The sequence below is a fragment of the Mustelus asterias genome, chromosome 23 (genome assembly GCF_964213995.1).
Source record: "Mustelus asterias chromosome 23, sMusAst1.hap1.1, whole genome shotgun sequence".
NCBI lineage: Eukaryota > Metazoa > Chordata > Chondrichthyes > Carcharhiniformes > Triakidae > Mustelus > Mustelus asterias.
In genome coordinates, this window is record NC_135823.1 from 23,237,952 (window position 1) to 23,260,916 (window position 22,965).

General features: G+C 48.7%; 1 protein-coding gene across 1 annotated transcript in view; it reads left to right on the plus strand.

The window, feature by feature from the left end:
• LOC144510922 (equilibrative nucleoside transporter 4-like) overlaps positions 1 to 22,965 on the plus strand; it is a 51,937-nt gene that overhangs the window by 14,146 nt on the left and 14,826 nt on the right. Inside the window, exons 4-7 of the mRNA XM_078240980.1 lie at positions 3,164 to 3,426; positions 9,199 to 9,322; positions 16,541 to 16,728; positions 19,209 to 19,449. Of these exons, the coding sequence (XP_078097106.1) occupies positions 3,164 to 3,426; positions 9,199 to 9,322; positions 16,541 to 16,728; positions 19,209 to 19,449 (816 nt within the window). The remainder of the gene's footprint in view (positions 1 to 3,163; positions 3,427 to 9,198; positions 9,323 to 16,540; positions 16,729 to 19,208; positions 19,450 to 22,965) is intronic.

A 22,965-nucleotide genomic window follows, 5' to 3' on the forward strand; every position in this document is an offset into this window, starting at 1 on the left:
AAAGGGGAAAGCTTGTTGGGTGAATGGACTTCCCAGGGTGTCCTGAGCTATATCCACCAAGAAGGCCTGAATTCCGATGCATGGACTTGGCAGGATGAGTGCATCTCATCCAGAGTGCCATTTGGAAAGCAAATGAGGAGAATGGGGGGATCTGGGTATGGAGGGATTTTCTTATGAGGAGAGGTTGAGTATGTTAGGCCTGTACTCATTGGAGTTTAGAAGAATGAGAGGTGACCTTATTGAGACATACAGCATTCTCAGGGGGCTTGACAGGGCAGATGCTGAGAGGTTGTTTCCCCCATGTGGGTTAGTCCAGGACTAAAGGGCGCAACCTCAGAGTAAGGGGTCGTCCATTTAAGACACAGATGAGGAGGAGTTTCTTCTCTCAGCGGGCAGAGAATCTGTGGAATTCTTTGCCGTAGAGACTGGGCCAATAAGTATGTTCAAGGCTGAGATAGACAGATTTTTCATCAGTTAGGGAATCCAGGGTTATGGGGATAAGGTGGGAAGTGGAAGATTATCACATCCGATCAGTCGTGATCTCATTGAATTGCGGAACAGACTCGATGGGCTGAATGGCCTACTTCTGCACCTACGTCTTATGGTCTAATGCTTGTTGTCAGTGACCAGCCGGGCTGGCCCGAAGGAATGATCAAGGTGGACAAGGTGCCTGTTTGAACATAATTTTTTATTTCAAAAATATACTTTATTCATAAATACTCTGAGATAAACCATTGCAGAAACAACATTTCCAATAATTACAAACAGTGCAAAAAACAGTCATATTTACAATACTTTACAGTGCTCTGTTCCAAGACATTACATTTATTACAGTTCAGTTCTTCAACAAACAATATACATTTGTCACATTTCACTGTGTGCTGTTTTTACAGATGAGCACACAGTTACGCAGTCCGAGGGTTGCCTGTTTGAACACAATGTCCAGTTGATTAGTTTCTGTCGCGGTGCTGAAAGATTTGTATTGTCGATGGGATAGGGCTCAGCCATAAGCTCCTTCATGGTTAAATAGACATTCACGAGGCCCATACTTAAAGAATGGTTATTGGCTGAGGCACAGGAAGCCCACTGGTGCCCACAGAACCATGTGGAGTAGATTTCCTCGGTTATCTGAGGGGTTAGTCCTGGGCTCTCCATGAACTGCTCCAGCAGTGGAAGGACTCAGCAGAATACTCGGTGGTGTGGACTGCCTGGAACACTGCACAATTGCAGCATTATTTTCTACAAGTTGTACTCTTACATACTCTCATACAGAATATCTTAGTGAAACATGGGGGGCTGAGGCTACACAGGCCGTTACACAGGCCAGGGGGGAAAGTGCAGGGGAATGGCTTTAATTGTTTTCAAAAAGCTGGTATTGGCATGATGGGATGAATGGCCAGCTGTATTCAATGATCCTATACCACTCTGCGTTCATACATTAGCATTCTATCTGCTCTGCAGTGATTGGATGTTTTACACATGGTTACATAGGGTATACAACTCAGAAACAACCCATCAGTCCATGCCAATGCTCGTGCTTCAATGGAGAATCTGCCCATATTTTCTCATCTACATCTACCTTCTCCCTCATAGACTTGCCCAGTTTCCCCTGAACTGCATCCATATGAATCACTCCGACTACTCCCTGTGATGGTGACTTCCACATTCTACCATTCTCTAAATTCCCTATTGGATTTATTGGGGACTATCTTCTATCAATGGCCTCTAGTTATGCTCTTCCCCACAAGAGGAACCATCTATCCCTGTATCCACTCCATCAAAACCTTTTAGAAATTTGAAGACCTCTATAAGGTCGAGAGAAAAGGACTACAGCCTGTCAATCCTTTCCTGATACCTTTACTCAAACATTTTCAGTATCATCTATGTAAACCTTCTCTGCACCCTCTCCAGTCCCATTAGAGCCTTCTTTATAATATGGTTTGATTTTGATTTGATTTATTATTGTCACATGTATTGGGATACAGTGAAAAGTATTGTTTCTTGTCACTATACAGACAAAACATACCATTCATAGAGTACATAGTGGAGAAGGAAAGTGGAGAAGGTTCACAAGGATGTTGCCGGGACTTGAGAAGCTGAGTTACAGAGAGAGATTGAATAGGTTGGGACTTTATTCCCTGGAGCGTAGAAGATTGAGGGGAGATTTGATAGAGGTGTATAAGATTTTGATGGGTATAGATAGAGTGAATGCAAGCAGGCTTTTTCTGCTGAGGCTAGGGGAGAAGAAAACCAGAGGGCATGGGTTAAGGGTGAAAGGAGAAAAGTTTAAAGGGAATATTAGGGGGGGGCTTCTTCACGCAGAGAGTGGTGGGAGTGTGGAATGAGCTGCCGGATAAAGTGGTAAATGCTTTTAACATTTAAGAAAAACTTGGACGGGTTCATGGATGAGAGGGGTGTGGAAGGATATGGTCCAAGTGCAGGTCAGTGGGACTAGGCAAAAAATGGTTCGGCACAGACAAGAAGGGCCAAAAGGCCTGTTTCTGAGCTGTAATTTTCTATGGTTCTATGGAAAGGAGAGAGTGCAGAATGTAGTGTTACAGTCACAGCTAGGGTGTAAAGAAAGATCAGCTTAATATATGGTAGATCCATTCAAAAGTCTGATGGCACCAGGGAAGAAGCTGTTCTTGAGTCAGTTGGTACGTGATCTCAGACTTTTGTATCTTTTTCCTGACGGAAGAAGGTGGAAGAGAGAATGTCCGGGGTGCATGCGGTCCTTGATTATGCTGGCTGCTTTTCCGAGGCAGTGGGAAGTGTAGACGGAGTCAAGGGATGGGCGATTGACTAGAACTGTATGCAAGGTCTGGTACTTCTCAATTCTATCCCTCTCAAACTAAAACCAAGGCCAGGATATTACGCCCCCTTCCCGCCCAGCGGGATATTACAACCCTGCTGAAGTAAACAGCAATTTAAATGGCTCGCCCCACCCACTGGGAGGGAGGGAGTCGGGGTGGAGACATGTCATGGAGCGATTGTAAGCTCCTGGCCCAAGTGTTTGGAGTGTTGGAAGACTATTGCCTGTCGATAGTTGGAAGAAGGAAGAGGATTGTGGGGCTGGGGGAAAGACCGCCTGTTGGAAGGATGTATTTCCTCACTCTCATTAACGATGAACACTAAGAGGTTTATTTTCCCCCCTCCTTTACAGGCACTGCTGGCGTCATCATTTCCCTCAGCAGAATTTTTACCAAGCTCCTGCTTTCAGACGAGCGGAAAAACACCATTGTCTTCTTCTTCATTTCCATCGGGATGGAAATGATGTGCTTCCTCTTGCATTTGCTGGTGAAAAGAACACAGTTTGTGCGATACTATACCTCCCAGAGTAGCAGGGGCCATGAATGTCTAGAGGACAAAGGTCATGCGGATCAGGGCCCAGGCTACCGCGTCCATCATAATGTCAATACAGAGGAAGTAAGATTCGTAAGTTTTTACCTCACATTGTAAGAATGAAACAGGATAATCTCTCAGGGCAGTTTGCTTGAGGACTGCTTCCCATGACCATGGATAACTTCCTCCTGTTTTGGGTCATCTTCCAAATATTCCCTTCTAGTCCGGGAGGGAATGTGGCTGCCACCTTTGAAGATTGTCTGTCACCTGTTTGCTTGTGGAGGGAAAAGAGGCCGATGGGTGGGATTTTCCAGCCCCGCTGGCCGCAGGGATCGTCGATCCCGCTGGAAGTCGGTGGAATTTTGACTGGGCCACTAAATCTGCCGCGGCGGACCCACCCTGGCGAGGGTGGAAAAACCTGGCCATGGGGCATCGCTTAGGTTGGGCGAGAATTTCTGTCGCTGCGCTTTGCAGCAGTAACCAAACTAATAAATGTTTGCCCACTGTTTTGCTTTTGCAAAATAAATGGCCTTTTCAAATGATTTCATTAATGCCGCACTCCAAAGAAGTGCGGGTCAGGTTGATTGGTCATGATAAATTGCCCCTTAGTGTCAGGAGACTAGGAGGGTAAATATATGGGGTTACAGGGAAAAGGATCTGGGTGGGATTGTTGTCGGGGCAGGCTCGATGGGCCAAATGGCCTCCTTCTGCACTTTAGGGATTCTGAGTCAAAAGGACTTGAAACATTAACTTTGTTTACTCTCTCTACAGACACTGCCAGACCTGCTGAGATTTTCCAGCATTTTTTGTTTGTTTCAGATTCCAGCATCCGCAGTATTTTGCTTTTATTTTGCAAGAGAGAATCTCAACTAAGTTTAAGTAAAATCTTGATCTTAGTCTGGAATTTGGCATCCTATGTAGAAATAATTTCATTCTATTTTGCATTATTGTTTTGATATGAGTGATACGCACAGATTCTGTAGAAATAGTCACACAGCAATGAATCCATATGTAAAAAAATATAATAAAGAGTACACCCCACTGACCCCTTTAACAGGATAAAAACAGCATTCTCTCTCTGAGCCTTTCCGCACTCTGATGGTGCATAGGTCAGACTTTCCTCTCTTTCTGTTGCAAATTATTCCTGGAACAGGAATTAGTCTGTTGCCAGGGGCTTATAGCCTGAGGGGCATTATACCACATCAAGCATAGCCACTCTCACACTGAGGGACAATTTAGCATGGCCAATCCACTTAACGTCTTTGGACTGTGGGAAGAAACCGGAGCACCCGGAGGAAACCCACGCAAACATGGGGAGAATGTGCAAACTCCACAAAGTCACCCAAGGCCAGAATTGAGCCTGGGTCCCTAACGCTGTGAGGCAGCAGTGATAACCAGTGCGCTATCCTTTTCTACAGTATTGACATCATGAAATAAATTGTTTCCATTGGCTGTGGGGCTGATGGCCCGGGGAGCACGGATTTGAGGTGACTACCAAAAGAACTAAAGGCGATATTCACAAATGCCGGTTGAAGTTAGGATATAGTTGGGACTAGTTAGAATATGTGGAATGCACTGCCTCACGAGGCGACACAGATTCACCAGCACCTATCAAAATGACATTCAATAAATAATTGAAAGAGAAGAAATAAGCTAGAGGGCGTGGGACCAGCTATCTAAGGCGAGACCAGCTTCTTATCTCCTCCCTGACTCACTTCAGTCAAACTGACTCTGAACTCTGAATCTTTAAGAAAAGGCTGGAAACCCTCAGCCAGTATCGAATGGAGAGAGAAACAAAAGTTAACCTTGCAGCTTGATGAACTTTCATCAAAACTTTCTTCTCTGTTCACAGAAGGTTGGGAGGGGGAGTTTGGCCTTCACTCCTACCGCTCTCGAGTGTTGCTCATTAGCAAGTAAACTGACCACTGCCCACCCCAAGTGGACACCTGGCCAAAGACCACTTGATATTGTGCATGTGTAACTTCAATCCCTCGCAACACAAAGCGTGAATACCCACTGCAAATTACTCAGACGGAAACGCATTCTCCATTGTCTCAAAAAGCAAAGATGCTGTGGATGTTAAGAAAATGCTGGAGATAAATATGCAGCAAGTCAGGCAGCAACTGTGGAGAGAGAAACAGAGTTAATGGGCCCTATTTTACCATTTTGATTCTGAGTGCTGGACGGACTTGAAACTGGGAGCGTTTCAGATCCGCCTTTTAGACCCATTCTCAGGCGCCCCCATACGCAGTCTGCCTGAAAAAATATCAGCGATTCCGAATCGCACTGCACAAGCCTGAGGGCAGGGCTTAATACACCCGAAACGCTGCAGGTCCGATCGGATCCTTTAGCTGCACATGCGCAGTAAACAATAGACAAACGCTCCCCTGCCACATCGCGCCCGGGCCGGATAATGCCTCCCCCTGGCCCCCACAGACATTACCCCACCCCTAAACATTACTGTCCCCCTTATTCCCCCTACCCACCCTGCTATCCAGACCGATCGCGGCCTCCTGCTCCTGTTCCCCCTCACCGATCACACACAGAGTGGCAGCGGACCCCCCTTCCCCCCCACCGATTGCACGCAGAATGGCAGCAAACCCCACCTTCTGCCCCACCAATCACATGCAGAATGGCAGCGGACCCTCCCTGCCCCCCTGCCCCCCACGCACCGTCCACCAGAGAGCAAGAGAGCCATCTGACCCTCCTCCCTCACCCCCCCACCAGAGAGCCATCTGACCCACCTCCCTCAACCCCCCACCAGAGAGCCATCTGACCCACCTCCTTCCCCCCCCACCAGAGAGCCATCTGACCCACCTCCTTCCCCCCCCACCAAAGAGCCATCTGACCCACCTCCCTCCCCCACCAGAGAGCCATCTGACCCGCCTCCCTCACACCCCCCCACCAGAGAGCCATCTGACCCACCTCCCTCACCCCCCCACCAGAGCCATCTGACCCGCCTCCCCTCACCCCCCCACCAGAGAGCCATCTGACCTGCCTCCCTCACCCCCCCCACCAGAGAGCCATCTGACCCGCCTCCCTCCCCCACCAGAGAGCCATCTGACCCGCCTCCCTCCCCCACCAGAGAGCCATCTGACCCGCCTCCCTCACCCCCCCCACCAGAGAGCCATCTGACCCACCTCCCTCACCCCCCCGCCACCAGAGAGCCATCTGACCCGTCTCCCTCACCCCCCCCACCAGAGAGCCATCTGACCCACCTCCCTCCCCCACCAGAGAGCCATCTGACCCACCTCCCTCCCCCACCAGAGAGCCATCTGACCCGCCTCCCTCACCCCCCCACCAGAGAGCCATCTGACCCGCCTCCCACCCTCTCCTCCCCCCCACGCCCCCACCACCGCTCTGAGTCAGAGAGCCCTGGAAGCTCTGAACTTACCTCTTCAGCAGCTGGAGCACCCAAATTGGACCTTTGCCGAGCGTGTCTGTTTTGCGCCGAATCTGGACAGGCGAACGTGGTGATAAAGGGGGAAATGCCGGTAAGGTTGGGCGTGCAGCCCATTAAGTCAATTTAAATGCGTGCAAAAACATTTAAATTGACGTCGTGGCCATTTTGGGCGCGGTCCTGACGGCAGCCATTTTCAGCACTTGGTAAAGGGAGAACGGACACGGAGGGGGGCGCGAATCGTGCTACTTGCCTCATGCCCGACTTTACCAAGCTTTCGCACCTGAACACAGGCCCAGCTTGATGGTAAAATCGGGCCCAGTGTTTTGGGTCAATGATCAGAACTGGTGAAAGACTGCCAAATATTGGCCTGGATTTTCAAAGGGTTGCAGGCTCAGTGCGAGCAGACCTTGGAAGCCTAGACCCGGACAATCCTGGGTATTCAATTGGCCATGGGGAAGGTTGGGAGTGGAGGGGGAGTGGGATAGTACTCTCATTCAATTAACAGTTCCTTAAACTCATTAAGGAGCCTGCCTGAAATGGAATGAAATTTTGAAAACTCTTCCTGGCAACACAATATAGGTTAGTGCACAGCCGACCAGTTCACTGTGCAACTTAAATAACTTGCTTTGCAGAAACTTTTGTGTAATTGGTGGGGTCACCAAGCATTGGCAGGAACGCTACTCCTACTCCTTGTCTTGTCCCTGGCCACTTTCAACTGCGCTTTTTAAAAAATTCATTCGTGGGACCTGGGCGTCGCTGGCTGGCCAGCATTTATTATCCATCCCGAGTTTCCCTTGACAAGGTGGTAGAGAGCTGCCTTCTTGAATTACTGCAGTCCACGTGCTGTGTGCCATTAGGGAGGGAATTCCAGGATTTTGACCCAGCGACTGTGAGTGTTTAGTTCCTGACCTTGCATTGAAAATCCAGCCTGTTAACTCAGCTTCTGTCTTTACAGATGCTGCCTGATCTACTGAGCATTTCCAAAGCTTTCATTTGCACAGGGTGGATTCAGAAAGAATGTTCCCGGTGGTGGGGGAGTCCACAGCTAGGGGGCATAGTTTGAGGATAAGGGGCAAACCTTTTAGGACTGAGGTGAGGAGAAATTTCTTCACCCAGAGGGTGGTGAACATGTAGAATTCACTACCACAGAATGTAGTTGAGACCAAAACATTGCGTGATTTCAAGACGAAATTAGATATAGCTCTTGGGGCTAAAGGGATTGGGGGTATGAGGGGGAAGGCAGTATCAGGATATTGAATTTGATGATCAGCCTTGATCAAAATGAATGGCGGGGCAGGCTCAAAGGGCCAAATTGTCTACTCCTGCTTCTAGTTTCTATATTTTTATTCTTATCGCTATTAAATCAGATTGCAATGACAGCTATGTGTTGCCTGTCATTAATACCAATGTTCTCTCAGTCCCAGCAGTTCCATCTGTTACTTGTATGATAGGTGTGAATCCACTTTAACACAAAAGCACCTTTCATTATTCAGTCATGTGCCAAAAATAGTTCCACGAAACCTCAAACTGCAGCAGTAGGTCAGAAAATCAGGACTAAAGCCTTGTAGCCGTATCTCTGCTATCTCTGCTCCTACGGTCATAGATAGTGAGGCTTTGCATTGGGAGTGGGGCCTCAAGACTGCATCCAAGCACTAAGAGTTTAGTTAAGGAAATATGGAACTACTTATAGATGAAAGGGGCCATCTTGTTCTTGAAGGGAAGGGACTGGTGCAGATGATTAATAAATGTTTTAGATCTCTTTTTCACACAGGAAGTTGAAAGCAGGACTGTAGGAGTGCCAAGGGAGGATGTGAAAGAATCGCTAATGGAGATAAATATTCAAATGGACAGTGCATTAGAAAAATCCAACCGAGACTAAAATGGAAAAGCACTAGGCTAGAACAGATTGGGGATTAGGTACCAGAAATTTCCAAAGCTTCTTGGAGTGAATTTCAACTTTGTGCAGTCGTGTAAAATGGGTGATTGGGAGGCAACAGCTCATTTGACATATTGCCCCCCTTTTTAAATTTCCATTTAAGTGAGGGGTGTAAAACTCAGGGGGTTTGCATGATAGACTGCAGACTCTCTATCATCTGTGCGCACCATCACACACCTAACCCTAATTCCCTGGAAAGCAGGAGTTATGTCAGGCAGCTAAGCAGTGGGAACTGTTACAGCCCTGTTTCAGAAAGGGTAAAAGCTGAAGAGAGGAAATAAACAGGCCAATTAGCCTTTACTCTGCTTGATTAAAGTTCGAGGGGGTCATTTTCAAACACAGGCTGCTGGTGGCCAGTTTCACCAGCCAAGAAACGATAGACCAGGCAACTGTAATCATTCCTGAGATTGGATTGGTGAGAGTTCTGCTCCTTCGCTCCCAGGGTTAAGTAGCCCCAACAGAAAATCCATCTTAGGTTTTGGAATGACAGCTGCATTTCCTGCCATTATTCCCCAAGGAAAACGGAATCGTGGAAAGCCCCCAGTCCGATGGTGCTGATCAGGACATTCCAGCCACTGCAGCCTACATGAGGTTCGATGCACCAAAGTCGAAGTTAAGGAGAAACTGGCCGGGATTCAGAGGTAACCTTACATTTTGTTACTTTCCTTCTGTGTTATGAATGACTGTGTCAATATAATTACCTGTCCATAATGCAGCGTTCAATCATTACCCATCCAATCTCCATGGTGCTAATATTCAGACTGTGATTGTGCTAGTGCGTATTATATCATTTATATCCGTGGTGTGAGAGAACAGTATGTGGGGCCAGGAAATTACCTGGAATGTACAGCATAGCAAACAGAGTATTCAGCCCAACCAATGCATGCCAACATTAATGGCGGCACGGTGGCACGGTGGTTAGCACTGCTGCCTCACAGCGCCAGGGACCCGGGTTCGATTCCCAGCTTGGGTCACTGTCTGTGTGGAGTTTGCACATTCTTCCCATGTCTGCGTGGGTTTCCTCCGGGTGCTCCGGTTTCCTCCCACAGTCCAAAGATGTGTGGGTTAGATTGATTGGCCATGCTAAATTGCTCCTTAGTGTCCCGGGATGCGTAGGAGGGATTAGTAAATATGTGAAGTTATGGGGATAGGGCCTGGGTGGGATTGTGGTCGGCGCAGACTCGATGGGCCGAATGGCCTCCTTCTGCATTGTAGGGATTGTAAGTATTCTATGTATATATGGTCCACTTGAAACTGCTCCCATTGTTTCTTATCAAACTCTAAACTCTTCATTCCTTTCTCCTTCATGTGTCATCTCGCTTCCCCTTAAAACACATCGATACCATTCACTTCAGCTACTGCTAGAGTGGGAGTAGTTTTAAAGTTGATTTATTAGTGTTACAAGTAGGCTTATATTAACACTGCAATGAAGTTACTGTGAAAACCCCCTAGTCGCCACACTCCGGTACCTGTTCGGTTACATTCGATACATTTGTCAGAATTTTCTATTTGAGTTTTTGGTGACTGTTTTCTATTGATGGCCTCTGGGCTTGGCTATGTCAGATGTACTCCTGGGAATCAAAATGGAGGCAAGGACAGGGCAACCTTACTATATGCTGATGACATAGCGCCACTTAGAATCAGATAAAATCCTGACTAAATAGCATAGATCAAGTAGAATCTCGAAGGTTAGAATATGGATTGAGTCCTAAAAAGACAAAAGCAATCGTAATCAGAAGGAATAGATCAGAAGAGAGAGTGAAGATTGAAGTGGATGGTGTCACACTGGAACAAGTAGGTGAATTTGTCTATTTAGGATGGTGGATGTGATGCCAAATTCAGAAGAAGGATCGAGATAGCCAGAAGTAACGTTGTGAAGGACGTGTTAACAACAAGAAAACTCAAGCTTGTAACGAGGGAAAAAAACTTGTAAGCTGCTGCATTCGATCCACTCTCCTGTTTGCCTCAGAACCCAGGATAATAAATAAAGAAGAATATCGAGGCTTTTGAAATGTGGATGCGAAGATGCATGTTAAAAAACTCCATATGCAGATTACAAGACAAGTGAACAGGGGGTTGAAATTGCAAGAGGGAAAATAGATCAAAAAAGGGACATCCAGAGAATAAATTGTCAGTATTTTGGCCATTTGACCAGAGCTGAAAAGCTACAGAAATCTCTTCCAGAGGGGAAATTTCAGCAGATGTTGACCTCGGCATAGTTGATGGACATCACAGAGCGGTTGGAGATGAGATACAGTGGATGTGTAAGGATGACATAAGGCAGACGAACATGCCATACCATGACAGCAGGATCTCCTGGCTGGAGCAGCTGCAAACAGGACATGATGTGGAGTTGCCGGCGCTGGACTGGGGTAGGCACAGTAAGTAGTCTCACAACACCAGGTTAAAGTCCAACAGGTTTATTTGGTAGCACGAGCTTTCAGAGTGCTGTTCCTTCATCTCACCTGATGAAGGAGCAGCGCTCCGAAAGCTCGTGCTACCAAATAAAGCCGTTGGACTTTAACCTGGTGTTGTGAGACTACTTACTGTGCAAACAGGACGGGAGAGGAGGCGGTTTCCTCTTCTCTTTGCCTCTCTTCTATCAAAAGCTTTCAGAATTTTAAAGACCTCCATTAGGTCACCCATTAATCTTCCCTTTCCAAGATTAAACAGACCCAATTTGTTCATCTTTTTCTGATAGGGATCAGCAGGCATTCCTTGTATGATCCTTGTAAAATTTATTTAGTGCTGCTATGTTCTTTTAATACAACATCGATGTAATAAATCCTCAGAGGCAGAAGTCCCTTCACCAACATCCCTTTATTTACAAGTCTGACAACAGCATACAGAGTGCTTTCAGTTAGCAGTCTACACTAGGAGCCGCAGAGGAACTGACACGCCTGGCTAAATACAGAGCAAGAGGCTCCCTGACTGGCCTGTCAATTTGGCCCTTAAACAGGGACATCTTTTTGTGTCCAACCAAATAAACAGAATCAAACTAACCCAGGGACACCTCAAGAGGGGCACCTCCCTAACAGGAGGGGAACTGCCTGAAACAAAAGATAAAATGGAAAGAAAACTTCAAACATCAAATTAAAATGTAATTAAAGAGGTCAATAATACACCCGAGTCCCTGCGGTGCCCAGCAGGCACGGAAGGCATCAACTGTGCCCCCGGACACGGAATGCTCCCTCTCCAGGGACACCTGGCCACGGTAGAGGGGCAGACAGTCAGGTTGGACGACCTCCTCAATCGCCTACTGCCTGGACCTGTAGATGGCACATCTTGGCCCTTAATAAGGGAGTTCATATTCTAATAGGCCAACCTCAACTGCCTGATTAAAGTCGTTATAACCGACTAGAACTTTATATAGTCCTCCAGGAATGCCCCAAGCTTAGAATGTTAAGAACCGGGCTGATATTCAATGTGAGGAATCCCAGAAGGAAAATGAGGGACATCTTAACAGTTTAATTTTTACTGTTACCGGGGGGAGAGCGGCGCAGGGGGGGGGGGGGGGGGAGAGCGGTGCAGGGGGGGGGGGGGGGGAGAGCGGTGCAGGGGGGGGGGGGAGAGCGGTGCAGGGGGGGGGGAGAGCGGTGCAGGGGGGGGGGGGAGAGCGGTGCAGGGGGGGGGGGAGAGCGGTGCAGGGGGGGGGGGGAGAGCGGTGCAGGGGGGGGGAGAGCGGTGCAGGGGGGGGGGAGAGCGGTGCAGGGGGGGGGGGAGAGCGGTGCAGGGGGGTGGGGGGAGAGCGGTGCAGGGGGGGGGGGGAGAGCGGTGCGGGGGGGGGGGAGAGCGGTGCAGGGGGGGGGGGGAGAGCGGTGCAGGGGGGGGGGAGAGCGGTGCAGGGGGGGGGGGGAGAGCGGTGCAGGGGGGGGGGGAGAGCGGTGCAGGGGGGGGGGAGTGCGGTGCACGGGGGGGAGTGCGGTGCACGGGGGGGAGCGCGGTGCAGGGGGAGCACGGGGGGGGAGTGCGGTGCACGGGGGGGGGAGTGCGGTGCACGGGGGGGGGAGTGCGGTGCACGGGGGGGGGAGTGCGGTGCACGGGGGGGGGAGTGCGGTGCACGGGGGGGGAGCGCGGTGCAGGGGGGGGGAGCGCGGTTCAGGGGGAGTGCGGTGTGGGGGGGAGTGCGGTGTGGGGGGGGAGTGCGGTGCGGGGGGGGGGGAGTGCGGTGCGGGGGGGGGGAGGAGTGCGGTGCGGGGGGGGGGGAGTGCGGGGGGGGGTGCGGTGCGGGGGGGGTGGGGAGTGCGGTGCGGGGGGGGGGGGAGTGCGGTGCGGGGGGGGGCGGTGCGGGGGGGGGGGAGTGCGGTGCGGGGGGGGGAGTGCGGTGCGGGGGGGGGGAGTGCGGTGCGGGGGGGGGGGGAGTGCGGTGCGGGGGGGGGGGAGTGCGGTGCGGGGGGGTGGAGTGCGGTGCGGGGGGGGGGAGTGCGGTGCGGGGGGGAGTGCGGTGCGGGGGGGAGTGCGGTGCGGGGGGGGAGTGCGGTGCGGGGGGGGGGGGGGGGTGCAGGAATGGAGGGGGTTGCTCCTGCTCCAAAGGAATTCGTTGGGTACGAGCTTTTAATAAAGATCTATGGCCTGCTAAAAAAATGTAACCCGGTTGCTGACTGTCCCCAGGGTACCAGCTGGTAAAACAATTCAGAAATGATAAAGTGCCGTGGGAATTGGGAATTCCACCCTGCTTTCCAGAGATTGTGCTGAAATTGTTAAAAATGGCACAGTCGCCCCTGATAAGTAAATTTTTAAAAAGTGTAAGTCACCTACAAGGATCAACACCTGTCCTTGCCTGAGGAGGTTTGAATGATTAAAGTGACTAACATCATTGCAGGTCTCACTTGTACGATTCAATAAAAATCAGAAGGCTATAAAATGTGCCGCAGCTCCAGAACCCAGAAGAGTATGAAACAACACACACACTGAATGCACAACTATATCAGAGAAATACAGGCACAATACTGCGGATGCTGGAATCTGAAACTAAACAGAAAATGTTGGAAAATCTCAGCAGGTCTGACAGCATCTGTGGAGAGAGAGAATAGAGCCAACGCTTCGAGTCTGGATGACTCTTCGTCAGAGCTGAAAAGAAGGAAAATCGGACAAGATTTATGCTCTGTGGGTGGAGGGAGGGCTTTAATTGGACAGAGGGAATGTAAATGGTGATGTTAAAGGCTGAGAAAGGTGCTAAAAGTGTCAGAATGTGTGAATGGCAGAACAGAGATACAGATGGTTAGATGTGTAGGGATAAGCGGGTTGGGCTTGTGTGGGATTGTGGTCGGTGCAGACTCGATGGGTCAGATGGCCTCTTTCTGGACTGTAGGGATTCTATGACTCCATGATCTTGCTCTCCTTCTTGTCTCCAAACCACCCTCTCTTCCCACAGGACCAACAGTCGCATTCCTCAGGTAGTCCCTTAACAATCTGCACCTCCGTTCTGCCATTCACACATTCCATCACTTCATGGACACGCTTAGCACTTTTTGCATTCTGCATCCATAGATTCCCTACAGTGCAGAAGGAGGCCATTCAGCCCATTGGGTCTGTCCTGACTTGTCACAGTGGCACAGTGGTTAGCACTGCTGCCTCACAGCGCTAGGGACCCGGGTTCGATTCCCGGCTTGGGTCACTGTCTGTGCGTAGTCTGCATGTTCTCCCGCGTCTGCGTGGGTTTCCTCCGGGTGCTCAAGCTTTCTCCCACAGTCCAGAAGACGTGCTGGTTGGGTACATTGGCCATGCTAAATTCTCCCTCAGTGTACCCGAACAGGTGCCGGAGTGTGGTGACTAGGGGATTTTCACAGTAGCTTCATTGCAGAGTTAATGTAGGCCTACTTGTGACACTAATAACTTTAAACTTGCGCCACCCTGGAGGGTCCTGTGTTTTTCCTTGATGAATCTGTTTTTTGTAACAGGAATGAGAGAACTTCCCATTGTTACAGTGAACCTTCAGAGCAACACTCAATTCCAGTACATTCTTTGACCTTCTGACTGTCATTTTACATTCTTCCCTCTGGTCTCTGCATCTTTCCCCCGACAGGATTTGTAATGTGTATTTTTTTGCATTTGAATCATCTTTGAATTATCTTAATCCACAGAGCATCAAATTACCTTGACCTGCATTTGCAAGTCCTTGGTATGTGTCTCGCCTGCTCATTCAGCAAGGACTCCTCAAAGGATTCTGATTCTCTACTGAGTTTGCTTTGCATTACCATAGGCAAATTTATTTAAGCTCTCCCAATATTTCCCTGAAAGCGGTACATATGAATATTGATTTTCGGTCTAATGTCAAATTTGATTAAGTTACCACTCATCCCATTCCCTGCGCTGTATCTAATAATCCACTTGGTCAGACAGTAGTCATCTCTGATATTCAGCCATTCAGATTCAAGACCGTTTGCTCGCTCCCAGTTTATATTGTTATTCATTCCTGGGATTGAACAGCATGAGCAAGGTTAGCATTTACTGTCGACTGGCCAAAGTTATGTCACTTACTGTTGACACAAACCTATCTCACCTCTTGCAATAACTGATCCATCTGTCTACTGACTCGCTACAGGTCCAAACCCGAGACTTATCCACATTCCCTTTTCACACAGCTGCCTCCTCGTGTAAACCCGTTCTGACAGTGCATTGACAGTGTTTTATAAATTAGACTGTTCCTCAAAGAGATCTGCCTCCATTTTCCTTTCCCTGTTACTGAGCACGCTCAGTCTTTCTAATAAAAGGCACTCCAGCAAACCCCCCCTCCCCCCCTCTACTGCTCACTGCCTCCCTCCACCTGACCCCCACCCCCCCCTGGCTTTCCCCCTCGCTCCCCAACGCTCCCACTATGCCCTTCCCTTCCTGGCCTTCCAATTGCTTGCTGCACCTGCATGTTAACTTTCAGTGATTTATTATTAAGGACACCCAGGTTCCTTTGGACATTAACACTTCCCAATCTCTCACCATTTCAGAAACACTCTGCAATTCAGATCTTCCCTCGAAATGGATAACTCCACATTTTTCTACATTCTATTCCATCTTCCAAGTTCCTCCCCACTCACTTAGCCTGCCAAAATCCCCCTGAAACCTCTTTGCATCCTCCTCACATTCTCTTGTTTAGTCCTGTAGAAGATACTGTCTGAGTTCCATCTATGATGTGGAGATGCCGGCGTTGGACTGGGGTAAACACAGTAAGAAGTTTAACAACACCAGGTTAACCTTGGAACCTAGTTCCATCTACCCAGTCATTAACATGGGCTCAGATCCAACAGGATGAAGCTTTGTGCCTCCACTGTTACCCTGGGGTTGATGTTGGTTTAATTGGTAGTGGCCAGCCTTCGGGCCTTGGATCTTCTTGATCTGCGCCATAAAGGCACTGATACACACACACCCACTGAGACATTGCAAGGGCCAACACTCCCAGTCGATGCACTGATTGACGTAGAAACCTCTGGAACAACAAGAACTGATATTGCTTGTAACTAGATGGAGTTTGGTACTGTAGCTTGCACCACTGGTGCTGGTTAAGTCAAGGGATGGACATTTCCAAACTTTTGATGGTCATTTCCAAACTCTGTGGGGGGGGGGGAATATTCCCGTCCCGCCCACCATGGGAAATGGGAATCGCAGCAGGCGAGAGACAGACAACACAAAGGTCCATTGACCTCGTGCGGATTTTCCGGTTTCGGGGCGAGTGCGGCCAGAAAACCCCGTCCTTGATTTTTCTGAATAAATTGGTATTAGCGGCAATTCAGAGCATTTTGGAATTTAATTCTGGTGCCACATCTGTTCTCAAATGATCTAAATGCACTGAAATAGCCTCTGTTGCAGTAATACATTTCTTAACGGATATTGTTTGTTTGACTAACAGGTTATCTGTTCTCTTACAGACATTATTCTACACCGATACGTTGTGGCGCGGGTTATATGGCCGTACATGCTGTCCATCGCTCTCACCTACTTCATCACACTCTGCCTGTTCCCAGGACTGGAATCTGAAATTAGGAACTGCACCCTGGGAGAGTGGCTGCCAATTCTCATCATGGCCATTTTTAACCTGTCAGATTTTGTGGGAAAGGTAAGTGCTTTGAACCCTTAACGCTGTCCTTCCACCTTAGTTCTGCCAATGGTACCTATACTGAACATTTTTTTAATAAAAGCTGCTAATATGGCCATGATCATATTAAAGTTTATTTATTAATGTCACAAGAATGCTTACATTAACACTGCAATGAAGTTACTGTGAAAATTCCCTAGTTGCCACACTCCGGCGCCTGTTTGGGTACACTGAGGGAGAATTTAGCATGGCCAATGAACCTAACCAGCACGTCTTTCACACCGTGGGACTAAACCGGAGCACCCGGAGGAAACCCACGCAGACATAGGAAGTATGTGCAAACTCCACACAGACAGTGACCCAAGCCAGGAATCAAACCCAGGTCCCAAGCGCTGTGAGGCAGCAGTGATAACCACTGTGTTGCCGTGCCGTCTGGAGTTCAGACGAATGAGGGGGGGAATCTCATAGAGACTTATAAAATTCTAACAGGACTGGGCAGGGTAGATGCAGGGAGGATATTCCCGATGGTGGCGGAGTCCAGAACCAGGGGTCACAGTCTGAGGATTCAGGGTAGAGCATTTAGGATGGAGGTGAGGAGACATTTCTTCATCCAAAGAGTGGTGAGCCTGTGGAAGTAGTTGATGCCAAAACATTAGAATGCATTCATGAGGTGGCTGGACGTAGCACTTGGGGCGAACGGGTTCAAAGGTTATAGGGAGAAAGTAGGATTAGGCTATTAAGCTGGACGATCAGCCATGATCTTAATGAATGGAGTAGCAGGCTTGAAGGGCCGAATGGCCTCCTCCTGCTCCTATCTCCTATGTTTCTATGTGCCGCCCTATTTTCATTGCTGGGAGCTTTCTGAGTGAATTGGCTGCCGTTCTCCCTACGTTCCAACAGTGACTACACTTCAAAAGTATTTCTTTGCAAAGAGTTTTGTGATGTCCTGAGGTAACGATAGGTGCTAAATAAATGAAAGTATTCCTGTTTCAGCCAATCAGGAACGCTGCTTCCGAACTACAAATAATAACCTTAATCGCACATTAGCATAATAAGCTCCTCTAGTTTGCAACCACTGCCATTCTGCAGACGTTCCGATGCTGCCCATTTGCCACTGAAGCTTTGCTTCCTTTACTCACATTGCTTGTGGATTTTTCTATTTTAAAATTCACTTCAATTCTTTACCACAGAGGGCTGGGTTGTTAAGTGTGTGCAGGGCTGAGATAGACAGATTTTTAATCAGTAAGGGAATCGAGGGTTACAGGGATAAGACGGCACAGTGGAGTTGAGGATTATCACTATCAGATCAGTCATGATCTCATTGAATGGTGGAGCAGACTCGATGGGCCAAATGGCCTACCTCTGCTCTTTCGTCTTATGATCTTCTGGTCTTAAAGCTTATTATTCTTTAATATCCATCTGTAGCTCTCAATAGGATAGATGCAAAGCATTGAAATTCTGAAAGTCCAACAATTTGATTCCGAATTTCTCCGAATTTCTAGTCAGTTATAATGCTGTTAGTTTTGCACATGGATATAAGTATGCACTAAAATCAAAACTGGATACCATGGGAATAAAGGGCGGAATTCCCAGTTTCCTGCTGCCAGCGAGAATGGAGAATTTGGCACTCTGCCAAAATTCCATTCACTGCAGTGGGACTGGAAAATCCCAGCCATGGGCGAGATTGGAAGTTTCTGGCAAAAGTATTTCAGATCTTTAAAGACTGTTGATAAACCAGCAGAAATATTCTCAATGTTTCAACACATTTCAATTATTATTCTGCTTATTTTGCCGATAAAAGAAGTGAGTTCAGTTCAAAGCAGCCAGCCGTTGGTTGTGAAATGTTCCTGAGGTAAGGTGCTCTATAAATGCGAGTTCTTCCTCCCTCCCTCTTTCCCCAATTCTCCAGAGCGGTGCTGTTGGATAACACCGTCCTCTTTCGTTCTTGCTGCATTCACTTACCACTTTCAACTGTCAATTAAACTGAATTGAAAGGTCCCCGACTGTCATGATTGGTTGTGGATTGAGTCATGAGGCACTAATCCTATTATAATAACCCTGCTAACAGACAGCGAGTGAAATTGTTAAGCAGCCACAAAAAGGCTGTGTTTATTTTCCCCCCAAAATTTAAAGCACTTGGGTATTGGGGGCAGCACAGTGGCACAGTGGGACAGGAGAATCCCAGTTGGCACTGATGCCTCACAGCGCCAGGGACCTGGGTTCAATTCCTGGCTTGTGTCACTGTCTGTGTAGAGTTTGCACGTTCTCCCCTTGTCTGCGTTGGTTTCCTCCCACAGCCTGAAAGACATGCTGGTTAGGTGCACTGGCCATGCTAAATTCTCCCTCAGTGTACCCGAACAGGTGCCGCAGTGTGGTGACTAGAGGATTTTCACAGTAACTTCACTGCAGTGTTAAGCCTACTTGTGACACTAATAAATAAACTTTAAACTTAAGTGCAAAGTGCTCATTTCTCAACACTCTGTCTTACTTTGTTGCCGTAGATACTCGCAGCTTTACCTTATGACTGGAAGGGAGTTCATCTCCTCATCGGTTCCTGCACCCGGGTTATGTTCATCCCACTCTTCCTCCTGTGTGTGCTCCCGAGTGACCGGCCTGGTTTCAATCATCCGGCCTGGCCTTGCGTCTTCTCTCTGCTAATGGGCATTTCAAACGGCTACTTTGGCAGTGTGCCAATGATCTTAGCGGCGGGCAAAGTCAGCCCAGAACAGAGAGAGCTGGCAGGTAAGCAGCAACAGTGGCACTGTGTCTCTCCGGGGAACCGGTGAAATGAGAACATTGTATTTGCCATCAGCAATTCTTGTCATTGCCACGGTGATCTCCACGGGTGTCATTCGCTATAACTAATTGACCTCCTGGTCAACTTGTGCTGTTTTCAACTGGCAGGATTGGTCAATTTATTGACTGTTATTTTCCACAAGTCTTGTATTGTCCCACTTGTCCAAAACAATCCAGTTCCTAACGCACCGACTCACTCTGCGCTCTTGAAGGGGAAAGGGAGTCAGGAGGAGTCGTTTCAGATGCAAGTAGCGCCTAACATCCACACAAAAAAAAATTATAAAAAGTGTATCTGTTATTATTTCTACAAGGCAGACTTACAAATCTGCCAGTTCGAGGTTATTCCTCGCTCTGGAGCTGAGCTGCTGATACCAGGGCGGCACGGTGGCACAGTGGTTAGCACTGCTGCCTCACAGTGCCTGGGACCCGGGTTCGATTCCGGCTTGGGTCACTGTCTGTGCGGAGTCTGCACGTTCTCCCCGTGTCTGCGTGGGTTTCCTCCGGGTGCTCCGGTTTCCTCCCACGGTCCAAAGATGTTCAGGTTAGGTTGATTGGCCATGCTAAATTGTCCAGTGGAATCAGGGGGGTTGGCAGGATAAATACGTGGGATTACGGGGATAGGGTCCAGGTGGGATTGTTGTCAATGCAGGTTCGATGGGTCGACTGGCCTCCTTCTGCACTATAGGGATTCTATGATCACTGATTACAGGAACTTCCTGCAGCATTTGAACAGGGTCCGCAAGTCTGGAGCTTAACCAGGAGCTGTGCAATCCCGGGGGAATTGTTCCCCGGGATGGCAGGGTCCTATGGTAGGGTTGCCAACTATGATTAAAGGTATTCCTGGAGGTTTAATCACACTAATGGCTCCAGCCATTATTCAGCCAACATGTCCTCCCTTGTGACATCCTGCCTTGCCTCATCAATTGGAAAGCAAAAAGACTCTTTACTTAATTGGATGATGCTTGACTTCCAGCCAAACAACTTCGTTCACTCCATTTTCAATAAGTGTTTCTCTGGTAAAGAGAAATGCCAAAGGAAAATGACAAAAACATATATTTTAAATGTCCCGATGACTTTTCTCCAGAGTTGCACACCGCAGTCTGCTGGAGATTGACCTTTAATGCCTGGAGACACCAGGCCCCATCCTGGAGGGTTGGTGACCCTCTCCCAACATCACCACCAGGCAGAGAAGTTGGAGCGTTGTATTTGGGATGAAATGGTTTTCAGAAAATCGCAGGCACTGGGCTCAGGTTTAGCTCAGGACGTGCTGGCTATTTGTAAACTCCGCCAGCCTTGTAAATTTTCCCTTCATTATAGTTTTACTGGGACAGCAGTTTGCACTACAACAACTTGCATTTTTGTAGCACCTTTCATTTGCATCAACTCCCTCACCGGAATATTATCAAACAAACTTTATGACGGAGTTACATTCGGAGGTTTCACAACAGGTGAACAAAGGGTTGGTCAATGTGGCTTTTAAGGAGCATCTTTAAGCAGGTCAGAGAAATGCAGAGGTTTAGTGAGAGGATTCGAGAGCTCAGGGCCCAGGCATGTGAGGGGGCAGTGGTGGGGTAATTAAAATTGAGGATATTTAAAATGCCACAATTGGAAGAACACAGATATTTTGGAAGATTGTGGGTCTGGGGGAGATTACACAGAGGGGGATGAGTGGGTCTGGAGGAGATTACAGAGAGGGGGCTGATTGGGACTGGAGGAGATTACAGAGAGGGGGATGAGTGGGACTGGAGGAGATTACACAGAGGGGGATGAGTGGGTCTGGAGGAGATTACAGAGAGGGGGGTGTGTGGGTCTGGAGGAGATTACAGAGAGGGGGATGAGTGGGACTGGAGGAGATTACACAGAGGGGGATGAGTGAGACTGGAGGAGATTACACAGAGGGGGATGAGTGGGTCTGGAGGAGATTACAGAGAGAGGGATGAGTGCAACTGGAGGAGATTACAGAGAGGCGGATGAGTGGGTCTGGAGGAGATTACAGAGAGGGGGATGAGTGGGACTGGAGGAGATTACACAGAGGGGGATGAGTGGGTCTGGAGGAGATTACAGAGAGGAGGATGAGTGGGACTGGAGGAGATTACACAGAGGGGGATGAGTGGGTCTGGAGGAGAATACAGAGAGGAGGATGAGTGGGACTGGAGGAGATTACACAGAGGGGGATGAGTGGGTCTGGAGGAGATTACAGAGAGGGGGATGAGTGGGTCTGGAGGAGATTACAGAGAGGGGGGTGTGTGGGTCTGGAGGAGATTACAGAGAGGCGGATGAGTGGGTCTGGAGGAGATTACAGAGAGGGGGATGAGTGGGTCTGGAGGAGATTACAGAGAGGGGGATGAGTGGGTCTGGAGGAGATTACAGAGAGGGGGATGAGTGGGACTGGAGGAGATTACAGAGAGGAGGATGAGTGGGTCTGGAGGAGATTACAGAGAGGAGGATGAGTGGGTCTGGAGGAGATTACAGAGAGGGGGATGAGTGGGACTGGAGGAGATTACACAGAGGGGGATGAGTGGGTCTGGAGGAGATTACAGAGAGGAGGATGAGTGGGACTGGAGGAGATTACACAGAGGGGGATGAGTGGGTCTGGAGGAGAATACAGAGAGGAGGATGAGTGGGACTGGAGGAGATTACACAGAGGGGGATGAGTGGGACTGGAGGAGATTACAGAGAGAGGTAAGAGCAGGATTGGAGGAGATTACAGAGAGGGGGATGAGTGGAGTTGGAAGAGATTTCAGAAAGAGTTATGAGCAAGATTGGAGGAGATTACAGAGAGAGGTCTGAGCAGGGTTGGAGGAGATTACAGAGGGAAGGTTGGGTCGGACTGGAGAGATTTGAAAACAAGCAGTGGTATTTTAAAATTGAGACGTTGCTGAATTAATCAGGAGCAGTGTAGGCCACTGAGCATAGGGTGATGTGTAAAAAAAGTACCATTTCCCCCCTCGCTATCCCACAACCAACAGATCAGATCTAAGCTCTGCAGTCCTGCCACATCCAGCCATGAATGGTGGTGAATATTTAAACAATCAGTGGTGCAGTGGGATTGTAACTGGGATAGTAATCCAGAGACCTGGGATAATGCCCCGGGGACCTGAGTTCAAATCCCACCATGGCAGATGGCAAAATTTGAAATCAGTAGATATCTGGAATTAAGAATCTACTGATGACCATGAAACCATTGTCGATTGTCCTAAAAACCCATCTGGTTCACTAATGTCCTTCTGCCGTCCTTACCTGGTCTGGCCTACATGTGACTCCAGAGCCACAGCAATGTGGTTGCCTCTTAAATGCCCTCCAGGATGGGCAATAAATGCTGGCCCAGTCGGCGACGCCCAGATCCCATGAACAAATTTAACAAAGCTCACCGGAGGAGGAGGTTCCACAAATATCCCCATTCTCAATGAGGCAGAGCCCAGCACATCAGTGCAAAGGACAAGACAATCTTCAGCCAGAAGT